Source organism: Centroberyx gerrardi, chromosome 13 (assembly GCF_048128805.1).
Source record: "Centroberyx gerrardi isolate f3 chromosome 13, fCenGer3.hap1.cur.20231027, whole genome shotgun sequence".
NCBI classification, from domain to species: domain Eukaryota; kingdom Metazoa; phylum Chordata; class Actinopteri; order Beryciformes; family Berycidae; genus Centroberyx; species Centroberyx gerrardi.
Window position 1 is genome coordinate 1,186,083 of NC_136009.1, and position 15,055 is coordinate 1,201,137.

General features: G+C 39.4%; 1 protein-coding gene across 1 annotated transcript in view; it reads right to left on the minus strand.

Annotated features, from left to right (window-relative positions):
- Window positions 1–6,897, minus strand: part of LOC139907742 (potassium voltage-gated channel subfamily B member 2-like) — a 40,235-nt gene extending 33,338 nt beyond the window's left edge. Inside the window, exon 1 of the mRNA XM_071894238.1 lies at window positions 6,313–6,897. Coding sequence (XP_071750339.1) covers window positions 6,313–6,897 — 585 coding nt within the window. The remainder of the gene's footprint in view (window positions 1–6,312) is intronic.
- Window positions 6,898–15,055: the final 8,158 nt, after the last annotated feature.

The following is a 15,055-nucleotide window of genomic DNA, read 5'->3' on the forward strand; positions in this document are numbered from 1 at the left end:
AGTTTACCGTTGGCCCTGTGTTTGTGTGTTGGACAGCGGTGCTCCTGGCGACCTGGAGGTATGTAAAGCTCTACAGCCTATTTCCCAGCTTATAATTTATTACAAACAATGCTGCATGATTTCATGTTTCACAATGTAGTTGAGGACATAGGCTGAAATATTTTCAAGAAAACCAAAAACTGAAAGCATGTCTTTTTCTGTAACAAAATAATATACATCTCTGGAAGAGAGGTTAACTATGAAGCACAGGGCATTGAAGCCACTGATCAACAATGTTCTGCTCTCACAGCTATCTATAGAGTATTGTAACATTTCTAATAAACAGCCTGTATCTTGGAGCAGCCTGAGAGAGATCCTCATGCTTTTGCAAATGTGAACCCAACTGTCAAGTGATTAATATTGTCAGTGATAAAACTGCTCGTGCTACCACAGACACATGCAGCCATAATGTTATTGCTGTATCCTTTTGGAGTAGTGCAGATCTTAATGTTCAAATAGAGGACTTTGAATTAATTCAATTAGACTATTTTTGCCATAAATTGGTATTGATAATATTGATTGTTGTAGAAGCTTGGTTTTACATGCAGATTACATGAAATCCTGTTTGTTAAAACAGACGGTTTCTAATAAGAACCTGGTCATTTTAGCTGAATCAAATAAATGTCTGGATTACTATTGGAGCTTTTAGGATTTTAACCAATAACAAGATTTGAGCCTGTAGAAGTAATATTGGTATTCCCATACAAATGCTGGGTTTGCTAGCTTCAACCTGCTGTAGTTTATTCAGCTGGAATTATAATAATAATCAGAATGGATGGAGGTGGAACATCCTGGTGAATTTTGGCAATCACTCATGGAATTGTCATGGAATAATTTTCAGTGTCAACAGTGCATAAGACTCAGAAATATGGACTTATCCATACTTGGACTGGTTATAAGACGGCAGACAACAACCTGGGTTATTGCTTAATTTAACACAATGACTATGCCTTTGTGCCATAACAAAAAATCAGCTACCTACCGACCTAAGTCTCATGCACCAAAACAATGTTCATCCATGACAACATTATCAAACACGCTATCTTAAGCTCATTTATTTACCTGTCAGGCTAAATAATGAATTTTGAGTTAGAATTGCACTCAAGAATGTAACCCTTGACCCTTAATTTTGGTGATTTAGGAAGCGTATCCTACTGTCACTGTAAGTTATTCTGGTCAAAGAATGAAAATGTAAAAGGATGACCCCCTCCTACACCTCCTTGCAGCTCTTATCTGGTTCTAAGGAAGTCAATGCCCCCCACCACCCTCTAGTAGGCCAATACATATATATATATGTATATATATATATATATATATATATATATATATATATATATATATATATATATATATATACATACATATATACATATATATATATATAACATGAAGATACAAGATTTCTGAAGGATGCAGATGATATACCACTTTATAACACATGCATTTCTATGGAAAGTGAATGCCTTTAGTACCAAAATATACAGTGCTACTGAAGCTACCTAAGCAAAAAATCTGATTCCACATGGTTCCTTGCTGTTTAAACAGCATGTGAAGATCACATCTGTATCATAAAGGCCCCATTTACACCTGGCATTAAAATGTGTCATGTCCATATTAAAACTGGATTACCTTTTCCCTTGCAAAACACAAATTGCTGTACACATCAATTAGCCTCTTAATATTTACATCCTTTAGAAAGATGGCAAGAACTTTGGTGTATCCTTTGGTATGTTCACATTTTCTTATGTTTCAAAATCGATGAAGAAGTCTTTTTAGGAATAGGCAATATAGGCTGACAAGGAGGCAATTTAATGCAGCTGTTGTCATGACTAGTGATAGTTTCATCAGACCAAATTTACAGCAGACATGTGGTCTCACTTGCTCAACATTCAAGGTCAAGATCAAGGTCAAGGTAATCTTTATACTTTATTATAATCTCAATACTTTGTTTTAAGTTAGTGTCAGAGCTGCCAGCCACCTCTTTGCTTTCTAGCTGGGTCCATACACAAATATTTATTTCCATAGTTTGTAGTTGTAGTTTTAGATGGATTGTAGATGCAGATGCAAACGCAATCACACTTTGGTGTTAACGTGGCCAAATCTGCATCTGTCCGTTTCCAGAGGTGGTCTGGGTGATCAGAGCTTCAATACGTCTTTGGTACATGTACACATAGATTTTATAGATTTTGGTACTTTAATACCAGGTGTCAAAGACTTAAAAAGTCAGACCCCATGTTGTTCATACATTTTTAGACAGCCATGAGAAGATCTGATGTGTACCACAACAACCCTTTACATTTGGCATTAAAATTGCAGCATCCAGCAGGGACCAGGCATGAACCTAGGACCTCATGCAAAAAAAACTACCACTGTGCCTATGGGAATATTACTGTTAGCATAATGGTAGTGTTATTGCTTGGGGAGCATGAGGTCCTGGGTTCACAGACAGTACAAAATTTACAGTATGTTTGCCATTCCCATTTCATCAATAAAGAGCATAAAAATCCAGTGTAATGCACCAAAGGCACATTGAAAATGGAGTGATCTGATCACCTAAAAACCGAGGAGATGGATTTAGATTTGGCTACACTGATAAAAAGGTGTGAATAGTGTTCATATTATAACTAAGTAAGTGGAAATTAACTTTCATGTAAGTAGGTGCTATTGTTGTTGTTTGGCTGTAATGCCTGATATTTTGTCTCCGTTATCAAAAAATATTTGGACTTGAGTAAGGACAAAAATAATGGGCTCAGGTGATTGACAACTTGCTTAACAGCAATGAAATGTGGAAAACCAGTTGGTGTCCACCATCAGTCTATTCTAATTAGTAGACAAAATTCAAAGTTCAAAACTTTTTATCTACTGTGAGAGAAAGTTGTCAGGCTGGCAAGCTGATTCTGTGTTGACAGGTAAGATGCATTATTAATGCCAGGTGTAAATGAATTATGGATAAGTCTATAATGCTATGGCTCCATTGACACCTGACATTAACTTTGTTATACACATTGAAATTGGACTTCAAAACACAGCTTTCCATAGGCCTATATGTCACTTACTCTGGTAATATTTACATCCTTTAAAATTCACAGCAAAAAACAACTTGTTTCTCTTGTTTCTGATCCACCAGTAGCCTATCCTGACAATCCATTTTTGACAAATATGTTACTATGTGAGCTGCCGTCTGGTTGGATGCATACAAAAATGTTAATCTGATTACATTAAACCTATTACATACTTACATATTAAACTTTGTTGTTAATGTAGCCATATGCATCTCTGGCCACCTCTCGAGGTGGTTTAGGTGATTCAATATGTCTTGGGTGTTTTTACAGCTGGATTTGATGCATTTTTTCTCTGTCTAAAAACAATCTAATCACTGAGGACACATGTTAATACCAAGTGTAAAGGGCATCTATCTGCTGTAGAAATAAAAGGTAAACTGCATGATGTAATGGTAACTACAGAGTTAGAAATCAGATTCTGTGTGTTTTTTCCTGTTTCGATGGCGATTAGGTCATATTCTGTGGCACAAAGATTTAAAAATCAGATTCCATGTAGGTTATCCCTGTTGATGCAGCCATGAGAAAACCAGATCTGTGCTGTAAAGAGTTAAAATCAGATCTTTTGTGCATGTGTGAATCCAGCATGTTTAAACAAAAGCTCTGAACATTCTCTTTATGATGCTGACAGTGCAGTCGGCTTGGTCGAGTTTCTGGTCAATCAACCGGAAACAGGAAATCACTTAGCAATATGACCTGTCTGTCTCTGTCTCCCTTTTTCTCTCATTCCTTGTGCCTGTCCCTTCTGTCAGTTCTCTCTCATCCTTCCCTCTCTCCTGTTCTTTTGTCTTGAGTATGTTGCCATCATGTAGAGAGGAGGAATCACCACATCAACTGTCTGATACAGCTGACCACACAACAAACTAGTTATACAGTTGTACTGAGTAGTCATGGTTTCATCTGGGCACATTTTTGCTCAACCCAAATTGATTCTGTGGCATCAGAAAACATTTGCTTTCATATACATGTTTGTACAGGGGTTTTTATATTAGTGTATAATGGTAGTGAATTTTCGAGGCAAAAAAATAATGAAAGAATGAAGAATAGTCCATGGGATTGGCAGGTTTATATTTCCTCTCTTTAATACCACAGAAAATGAAATGCTATTCCTAAACTAGAGCTATGATTCTCATCTTGTCTCATTTTGTCTTATCTCATCTTGCCTTGGCTTGACTCATCTCATCTCATCTCATCTCATCTCATCTCATCTCATCTCAATTTATGTCAATGTCATGTCAAGTCATGTCCTCTCCTCTCCTCTCTCATTTCCTCTCTTCTCTTCTCATCTTATCTAACCTTTCATCTTGGCAGCAACATCTTTAGTCCACTTCATCCAATGCATCTTGAACTATATTTATCAGATGAAAGGATTTACATGAAGTTGTCCATTTAGTAGTAATGGACCAAAGTCCATTGCCATCACACATTTGGTAATAGACAAATGGACAAATTTAGTAATGGACAAATGGTGTCCTTTTATTGCGTTCTGGGAAGCTGGCTATTTGTTGGCAGGCTGCCGTACAGCATTCAATAAAAGATGTACAGTACACTTACTGCAGTAAACAAGCAGAGGCAACTGCTGTCAAATGACGTTTTACTAAGCTAGACTTGTGCAGTGCACACTGTGTACACACACACACACAATTGAATGGCAATAGCTTAAGATTAAACCATGTCTTAATGTATTGTGTGTATTGGATAAAGGCCAGTGTACATTTTATTGTATCCTCAATGGCATCTTCACAGTCAACCTTTTCATCTTACATCAAAGCAAGTTTTGTACATAAATGTCCACCTAGATTATGGTGCAAGGGAGATCAGATTCTGTGTAAAACTGTGGTTACTATCAATGCGACAAAATTTCTTATATGCGTGTAACATATAGGCCAGGGTATATTCCATTACTGAGGAATTTGTCATTGTCTAATAACTGATATCAAATTGTAAATTGTATCCAACCGGCACAAATTAGTCTCCTGGTTAAATTCATTGATGTAAATATAATTGACAATAAGTATCTTGGTTCCCTGTTTGTCATTCTTTGTTCCAGGCCTAGACTGAAACAGAATATTATCAGAATTCACAATAGTGGGAAAACACTATTAATAAACCCTCACTTTAGCTTTCCACTAATGAGGCCTACAGTACAATACAGTGCCCACAAACAAATGCAGAGAAGGAGCATATGTAGCAGTAATCCATCCCCTCTCTCTCTCTCTCTCTCTCTCTCTCTCTCGCTCACTCACCGCTCTCTCTCTCTCTCTCTCTCTCTCTCTCTCTCCGATTACTTCATAGGTGAAAGAGGATTAGGGTCCTGATGGCACTCTAATGGCCTCTGGTATTTTCATTAGGAGGTGTTACTTGAAAAACACTTTATGGATCTGCATAATGTTGCTAATCATAGAACAGAACGGAACGGAACAGAACAGCGCAAAGCAGAACAGAACAGAACAATACAGAACAGTGTAGCATAGAGTAGAATAGAATAGAATAGAATAGAGGTACTTGGAGCATAATATCCTAATGTGTTTGTGACTATCCCTTTTTATGTGATAAGAGTGTACGTATTTACAGTAATTGGGAAATTTACCTTTAAAACTGAACAGAACTTTATGTTATTCCTGTGACTTTAGTTCAGTCAATATGTAAACATCAATGACTCTCTTGTAAAGCTCAAATCTGGGATGTCATCAGGAGACATAACATGGAGCTGATTCACTGACAACAAATTAGAAACTGACTTTGTGGACTCTAAAATTAGCTTTATGTTAAATGAGCTTTATGTCACCGCAGTGCAAGGGGTATGAACCAGAAAATGTCCTTAATCAGCCTTTAAAATCAGTCTGGACAGCGTCTCTGTGTCCATACTTCAGGACTGCTCTCTTGATAGCAATGAGAAATCCTTTGCTCTCTTGTTTCCAACCTGACTGAGGCTTGTTCATGGTTTACAAACCATGCTAAACTGTCCAGGGTCAGTAGCGTGACATATGCAAAATCTATTTTATCTATGGATTTTTCCCTTTCAGTATATTTTTTACCTTGGCAGCCTCCTGATGAGCTCAGTTTCTTGTTTCTAGCTCTGAGAGATACTGGCTCATGTTTACAAATCAAGACTGACTTAACAAAGACCATAAAATCGGGGTTCTATTTTAGAGTGAAATTTCCCTTTACAAAGTGTGCTGAAAGAAAGTGTGCAAAACATTTTTTTTTTTACCTTTGCAGCCACTGATGAGCTTGGTTTCTCCAGCAGATCCCAGAGCTTCTGCCTCTTGTCAGGACAGCAGCCACGGTCCTCTTCCTCCCCCTCTTTCTCCCTCAGCGTCTCGGCCTCCCTCCTCAGCTCCTCGTTCATCTGCTCCTTCTTCTGGTGATACCGAGCCTGGCAGCACGACTCCAGGTAGATCTCATCGATGCCCCAGTAGTCCAGCTCCTGGCCGAACGACAGGGCACACATCTCCTCCATCATGTGTAGCTTTCCTGTGCGGTAGAAGTTCAGGATGGAGGAGAAGGCGCCTGGGTGCCGGTCAAAGAAGTACTCATTGTCAGTGAGGCTGTAGTCATCGCAGATCTCCAGTAGTGACTCATGGGTGTTGCAGTCTCTTAGCCTTCCCAGACGGGTTCTGGGCAGCCGGTCCAGTGTTCTCCACAGAACCTCATGGATTAGGCCTCCGACATTGAGCCTCACCCGCCGGGATCGGGCCTTCATGCGGATGATATCGATGGGCTCAGGAGGAAGCACAGGAGCCGCCGTGGTCCGCGGGTTGATTTTGGGCGTACTGAAGGTCACCCTGTCTGCCATGGTTGCTCTGTGTGCTGGTGGTGTCCTAGTTGGGGGGTTGCCTCAAACTGCAGAGGTCGTGGTGTTGTGTGTGGGGGACAGGTGATGGACTGTCTCCACACCACACCCAGGGAAGGTGCTGAGGCCCGCCAAGCTCACCTAGCTCTGCTCAGACCGATATCCAGCTGGTTAGGTCCATGGCTGGGGAAACAGGGCATCACACATTGTACAGGTTTGAACATTGTGTTAAATTTCAACATGCTTACAAGTTACACACTGTTTTATAAAGGTATTAAACATGTGCTATTACCACATGTCAGGTCAGCCAAAATGCTGGCACAACTTATATATATATATATATATATATATATACATATACTGCATATACTTTGCATTGGCAATGTGCAATTACATGAAAGAAACAGAAAACAGTAACACTGAACTCTCAAAAGGTTAGAGGGTAAAATAGACTTTGTAATAAATATAGTCAAGGAACTGGACATTGAGTCTTGTGTTGACAGCAATAAGACACTACCAATAGGTTTCTGCTTCTTAATGGGACTCAGAAATTTGTAATCAACTGGAATGCAGATTATTGATATGAATGGCAGTGCCACTTCTACATATTCCAGTTAAAAGTAATATTATTCAGACAGGACTACACTATAAATGTTCCCTAATGGGCATGCCTGTCACAATTTGCATTGCAGAGTGATGACGCTCCTTTTAACTTACTGTACAATTATGAATGGACAACATTTGATTCAATTTGATATCACAATATGAAAGAACACAATATCTAATATGACCTTTTTTTGTGTCTAGCAGACATTCCTGGATTGGTCATTAGGAAGAAACCAAATGGGTGACAGTGTAATGCCATGTAGTAATGCTAGAACAGCAGGCTTGCACAACACAGGACTACTGAAAGGGTTTCAGACCAAATCAAAATGAAAAATGAGAGTATTTATATTGCAAAGCCATACCCCAATCACATTATGTATGAAAATAATGGATATGTGATACATTGTCCATATCAGGTAGCCCTACCTCTTATCGCTTCCTAACTCCTACAGTCTCCAGTACCTCATCAAAATCGAGGAAAAATGTAACTTCAGTATATTCAATCAACAACATTGTCCTAGAAAGATTTACTTTATTAAATAAAACTATCATGAAATTGTATATTGTAAAACTGATCAGTCTGTCACTCACTAATTTCAATTCACTTTCACAAAATGAATGTAATCTAAACTGCACTAAGCCCAACAATGCCACTATGCATGAACTGAGATTTTTTTTTTGGAGGACCCATTTCTCTTGTTGGGCTATAAAGGCTTATGTTGCCATTAGAAGTCCTCCGGCTGCAGGGCCTTTATCTAGTTGTATAATAAGAGTTCCACAAATCCCAGTAGTGGTATTAGGCTTCCTCTCCCCTGGCTGTAGCCTACCTTAGTTAATTATAGACTGTCTATCTACTCCTGGGACACCCATAGGACACCCAACTACGTCAGGAACCAAGCAGCTACGTCACTAATAAGGAAGACATGAGGATCAGCCATCCTCAAAAACAATGATTAGGCTTATAATGAACTTATGTTACATAAAACAATTATATAAAATATTTTTTTGACTTAGCAGTCTGCATTGATTAAACACTGATTAAGTGTATTGTCACAAATTATTGTGTAATAATGGTGTAAACATAGGCTAGGCTGTATTTTCAGTTTCTTTTGCATTATGTATAGCCTACTCAGACTGTAAAGGCACTTCAGGACCAAATACGGAGACAGGTTGAATCTTGACGAATGAACCCACCAATTCCTACAGCCTAAAGTAAGAGCATTAATTCCTAATTAGTTGTCAAGAGATTAAGAAGAGGCAGTACATTTAACTCGTGGAAAATCTACCTGTCTCCACCTCAGTTTTAAAAAGGTACAATAGTCATATTTGCAGGTAGAAAGAAAGTAGACCAATAAAAAAATCAATTAAGTTCAGTTCAGTTTAGTTCACTTAACTTCCGTTGTGTTGTGTTGTGTTGTGTTAACTCACGTGCCTAAAAGGCACAGGCAAGATGTCCTGAAGTACCACTTCAATCCAAATAAAGGTCTAACGTAAAAGGAAATAAATCGCTTTTTACCTCTTTGGAATTCTAAAAAGCCCAACGCTGTCTTTTCCAGGAGGTCTCACCACAGCATCCAGTTATCCCTGCGTGTTAGGCTTCGCCTCCCATTCGACTCCGGTTGCAAGCCTCCTGAGATCAGACAGACTGGTGGATCTCCACATTTTTGGGAGAAAATTCCCATAGAAGTAAACTCAGTGGAAGGTTCTCTGCTGTAAAGGAGACATCCAGCAAACTGTAGCCAAAACATCGAGCGCCATGGGGAAACAACGACGCACAGATAGAAGAAGTATGAACCGGCTGCCCCGGCGAAACGGCTACCGGTCCAGCATGTAAAAATAAACGGAGAAGAGAGAGAGAGAGAGAGAGAGAGAGAGAGAGAGAGAGAGAGAGAGAGAGAGAGAGAGAGAGAGAGAGAGAGAGAGAGAGAGAGAGAGAGAGAGAGAGAGAGACGGGGGGAGGGGGGCTAATTGGATTGAGCAGTTCATCACCAAGGACAGCTCCAGATCAAGCGCTCAGTTTCTCCAATCCATGAACTCCGTGTGGCAAGGCTGACGGTCAATATCCTGTTTGTTCAATTAATTTAATTTCAATTACCATACGTGGATGGAATCTGATTCTTAACTACAGAGGCGTTCCCTCTCCAGTATGTCTGATATGACGAACTTCTCATACCCAGAGTTTCCCAACAGAACCTGGAATTAAATCCACCTCCTGGATTCATTTCATTTCCTCCCAACTGTGTGGGTGGAGAGGACATCTACACAACTTCAATACATTTTTTGAAGAACCTGTACTTTGAGTATTTCCATTGTGGAAAACTTTATATTTTTACTCTATTGCATTTTAATCGTTATAGGTCGAGGCTCTATTCCAATACATCAATCAAAAAGCTGTAGTTCAAAAACACAAATACATGATGAGTTCATGGAAATGACACATGCTTAAACTTCAAACCTGCTAACTATGAGAGGAAGCAGTCAGCATTACCTCAAACTCTAACTCTGCATCAAGATGGAACCCTTTGTTGTAGCACTAAAATGGCATCTGTACAATTCAACAAGGTGTACTTTTAGTTAGGCTGAGTACTTTTATCAGAGGGGCTACTATTTCATCATGTTATGGCAACTGTTTGCTAAGGTAGCTTAAATGATTCTGGTGTAATCCTTCTACCACTGTATAGAATACACATCTTATCTGTAGAGGAGCCTGTGCTGCTGATTCCTACTCTCATAATGATGAGACATTTGACTAACGAACACAGAAAGTGGATTTTGCTGCCCCCCACCCCCTGTGCCCTGTGAGTGTCTAAACTCCATGTCTATTCTCACTAAGTGAATGAATTCATACAGTGCCAAGGAGTATAACAATAATTGAGATGCAATGCCAAGTGTTAGATAGCTGATAATGCAATTTTGCTTTGACTAACTTAAAAGAAATGTCATGCCAAGATACAATCTGGAATTTATTTGATCACATCAAGTTCAAGTTCAAGTTTATTTGTCATACATACATAGTACATAGTCTATACATAGCACAGCCATTGCAATGAAATGCTTACTTGCAGACCTACTCGACAATAGCATTAAAAAGACAGTAAAAAGAGAATAGCAAAGAAAATTAAAATTTCCCATTTGGCAGACGCCTGCATCCAAAGCGACGGAGAGAAAAAAGGAGATAGTAAACATAGAACACAAATATAAAGTAACAATATTCAAGCAAAATATTTGCAATAGTTGCAAAAGTTGTGTAGCTTCCAGCTTTGTGCAACTAAAACAGAAGTAAAGCGGCATGAACCTATAGACTATATAGGATGTGCAAAGTAACAGTACATTTTGCAGATGTGCAAAATGTACTGTTACTTTGCACAGACCTAATATAGTAATCTACGATAGGTATAGGAGTTCCGAAATGAAATGAATGAAATTTAATGAAAATGTATTGTTATCTTCATCAACGATTCATTAAGAACGCTCAAATGCAGCAAAGTTATTGGTGAACTAAAACCATTTAATGATTTTAAACTATTGCCAGCTTGTGGAAGAAGAAAAATCAAGGCCAAACTGGCTTACAGCTACATGCACTGCTTGGTCCAAATGATGGACATCATGGCAGCCAATAAAACTTAATGCTCAAATGTTGAATGCATCCTAATTAGCGTACATTGCTCAGCTCAGTGTCAGGTTTCTAGACCGTGTAGACCGAGCTCTAGCTTGCTAGGCTACCAACTATTGGTAAAATAATCCAAACGGATAGAGAACAACTTGTTCAGTCAGCAAATGCCTTTGATAAGTCAATGAAAAGGGCAGGACAATGTTGTTTTTTATGAAGGGAGTTGAGAATATCATTCATCACAAGGCTTGCAGGAGTTACTGCATTCTGGCATGGTCTGAACCCTGATTGCTGTGGCTGCAGGATACTATTCACTTCTAGAAAGGCATGTAGTTAAGAGGGATTTGAAATTGGCTGACAATTACTGATATTACCAACCTTGTGTAAAGGAAGAACTTGTGCTGCTTTTCATACTGTTGTGATATTACCAGATAAAAATGTTGGAGTAAAAATGTGAGCAAGTGAGTTAGTGATAATGGGAGTGCTGAACTGCACAAGTCTTGGATCAAGATTAACCTCTCCTGTAAATTTTCTTACATTTAGAATTAAGCATTTAACACTAAACCAAAATAATTCAGCTACACTTGGGGAACAATTTGACAAATCTTTAATATTAAAACTGGTGTGCTTCAGGATTTTCGACCTACTCTCTTAATGTTCTTGTGTTCAGTAACTCGGTTTTGTAAAAAACACTGTTTCACCTATATATACTTGAAGCTCAATGCTTTAAAGACAGTGGAGATGGTAGTGGACTTCAGGAAGAGCCCAGCCCCAATCACCCCCCCTCATCCTGGTCGACTCCCCATTCAACACAGCGGAGTCATTCAGATTCCTGGGCACCATCATTTCCCTGGACCTCAGGTGGGAGCAGAACATCAGCTCCATTATGAGGAAAGCCCAGCAGAGCATGTGCTTTCTACGGCAGCTGAAGAAATTCAACCTGCCACAGAAAATGATGCTGCACTTCTACACAGGCATCATCGAGTCCATCCTCACATCCTCCATCACCATCTGGTTTGCTGCTTCTACTGCCAGGGACAAGTCCAGGCTGCAACGGATCATCCGCTCTGCAGAGAAGGTGATCGGCTGCAACCTGCCTTCTCTCCAGGACCTGTACACCTCCAGGACCAGGAAGCGGGCAGAGAAGATCATGGCTGACCCTTCTCACCCCAGTCATCTCATCTTTGAGAGACTCCCCTCTGGAAAGAGACTGCGGTCTATCAAGACCAGAAGCTCACGACACCACAACAGTTTCCTCCCCATGGCAGTGGGGCTTACAAACAATCCCCATCTTTCACTGACTCTCTGAGCACAATTCCATAAAAATTGTACATCTGTAAATACATAGTCATATCTATCACATTTGTATTCCCTGTATAGTGACACTATTTATTCATATTCATATTTGGTACTTTGTCAAACACTAAATGCAACTTACTACTGAGCCCTTGTAAAAAGCACCACTTATTGTATTGTATATACTGTATATTTTTTCAGGAATCTCTTCTTTCGTTACTTCTTTGTCTCTGACATTTATATTTAAATTCAATTTGTAAAGCTTGATTGCTGCTTGTTTGTCTGTCTAAATGTCTGTATATTGCACTGCACCAACCTTACCAAGTCAAATTCCTAGTATGTGAAAATTTACCTGGCGAAAATAAACCAGATTTCTGATATATTTTTCCACATGGGCATGAAATGATGTATATTATTATGTATATTTACTTTACTTTTACAGGTATTTTCCACAGTCTTTCCACCGACAGGATGTTGATCATTTTTGTATTTCTTGTGTAGGGGAGAGCGGGGCAAGTTGTCACATGGGTAAGTAACTCCACCTACTTAGACCTCCTACTGCTTTCATGTACTGTATGGGGGGTTATGTACTCCCTAAGGTCTAATGCATGTGCAGCAGCGAGCAATACATGCAGTTCTATTCCGCCAAACTTATTGCTATGTCATAACCATTAATAAGCGTATTAATATCAATACGTGAGGTGTCCTGACTGAAATATGATTAGTACAGAGGAAAACCAATTTGCCATCATTGGAAAAAATATTTGTTTCTAGTGGAGTAATTAGGTTTACATATTGTCACCATATCGTACAGTAATGTGGGAATAGGAATAATGTGGATCAGATAATAAATTAGACCTACTGGTGTGACCTACTGTGTGTTTTTTTTGTTTTTTTTTGGAAGTTGTTTGCGCCATGTACTGTCATATTGGAGAAATACATGTATTTCATTCACTGACAAAATAAAACATGCTAGAGGGAAAGCGTGTCCCCACCTGTGATTAAATTTCATGATCAGAGGTGGGGAAATCACACACAGCGGCAGCGGGGGCAGCGGGGGCAGCGGGGGCAGCGGGGGGATTTTTCAGACTTTTCCCCTTGGTACATTACATAGTTTTGTGTTTGCGACTGATGCACCAGCAATTCTGGCAGCAACAATTCTGGCCTCTTTGTACCTCTGTAAGTTGCCTTATGTTGCCTAGAAAACTCACCTCACACAATCACTCAAAATGGTGATTGTCAGAGCTCTTTTAAAGCTGACACATACTACTAATTGGTATTCAACTGAATATGACTGGCTTGGGTACCTGCCTTTGTAATTGTGATTTACAAGTGGTGGATGAAATAACAGAAACTCCACATGAAAAAGGACTTTGAAGTAACTTCATCACAATTACAAAGGCAGCTACACAAGTGATTCATATTAAATTCTCCAGAAGTCTCAAAAATCATGACGACATGTGCCAAACACCGGCACACCATAAAATCATAAAACTAGAATCAAAATCAAAACTCAATGACAGAACATTAGTTAGAAATATTTTTTTTTAAAAGGCTAATGTTATATATCCAGGAAACTGCAACTTCAAGGTCTCTTTCAATTTCTTAGCCAACAGTTCCTGAGGGCGACATTACTAGAGGAGTTCTATGACAGGGCTCCGTTGTGGGCCTGTGTCAGGATTTGTAGACACCCATAGTAATTTGTTCAAGAAGTCAGTTTGACTCATCTCACTATTGACTGAAGAACCTGTCTGCTGAGGTCCTAAAGGTGAGGACATGACTCAGTGAATGAATGAATAACCTGCTTGCTACAGATAAATGATTTGGTGAATGATAAATATGAGATGATGCAGCTTTGTCTTTTTTGTTTGATAGCTACCAAATATGAGGTTCATGAAGATACAATAAATGATTTTAAAAACAATAACACACTAAAATCTTCTGACATATTTCCATTTTGGTTCATGTGTCAACTTTCAAGGCAAAGGGCCCAGCGACTCAACTTGATTTACACTGCCTCCATCTAGTGACTGAATAATGACAATTACACTCTTGAAACTATTTTCCAAAACCGAGGGCGGGAGGGCACACGCACCTGCACTGATAGAATGCATGTTTTTTTATGGGTTGAGGGCACAGCACAAGCTGCAGGTGCCAGATAAGTCTCATATATTCATTGATAACTGTGTCACAGTGTTTATATTTTGCACAATCTGAACTGAACAAGAGAGAGAAGAGGACAAAGACAAAGAGATGAGGGGAGGAGAGAAATAAGGAGGCAAGAGAAGAATTCAGAAGGGGAGGACAGAGGAGAGAGACAGCACACGGCTGTGTGGCTTGCCTGTTGTCGCCGTCATAATCCATCACTAATGAGGGAAACCGAATCACATGCTCCTTGTGTCAACTTTGCCATCTGCTGGACGAATTTTGGAGTCGCAACAGGACTGATTGACAGGACTAGCAATTCCCATGTGTTCTTCAAGTAAGACTGTTCTGGATGTCCTGATGGTTGGTTGGCTAAGACATGTGCCGTGTTACTGCAATGTCCTGGGTTCGAGTCCTGCCTGAGACTTTTGTCACGTCATCCCGACCCTCTCTTCCAATCATTTCTGTCTGTCTTCACTGTGACTATCCAATAAAAACACCAAA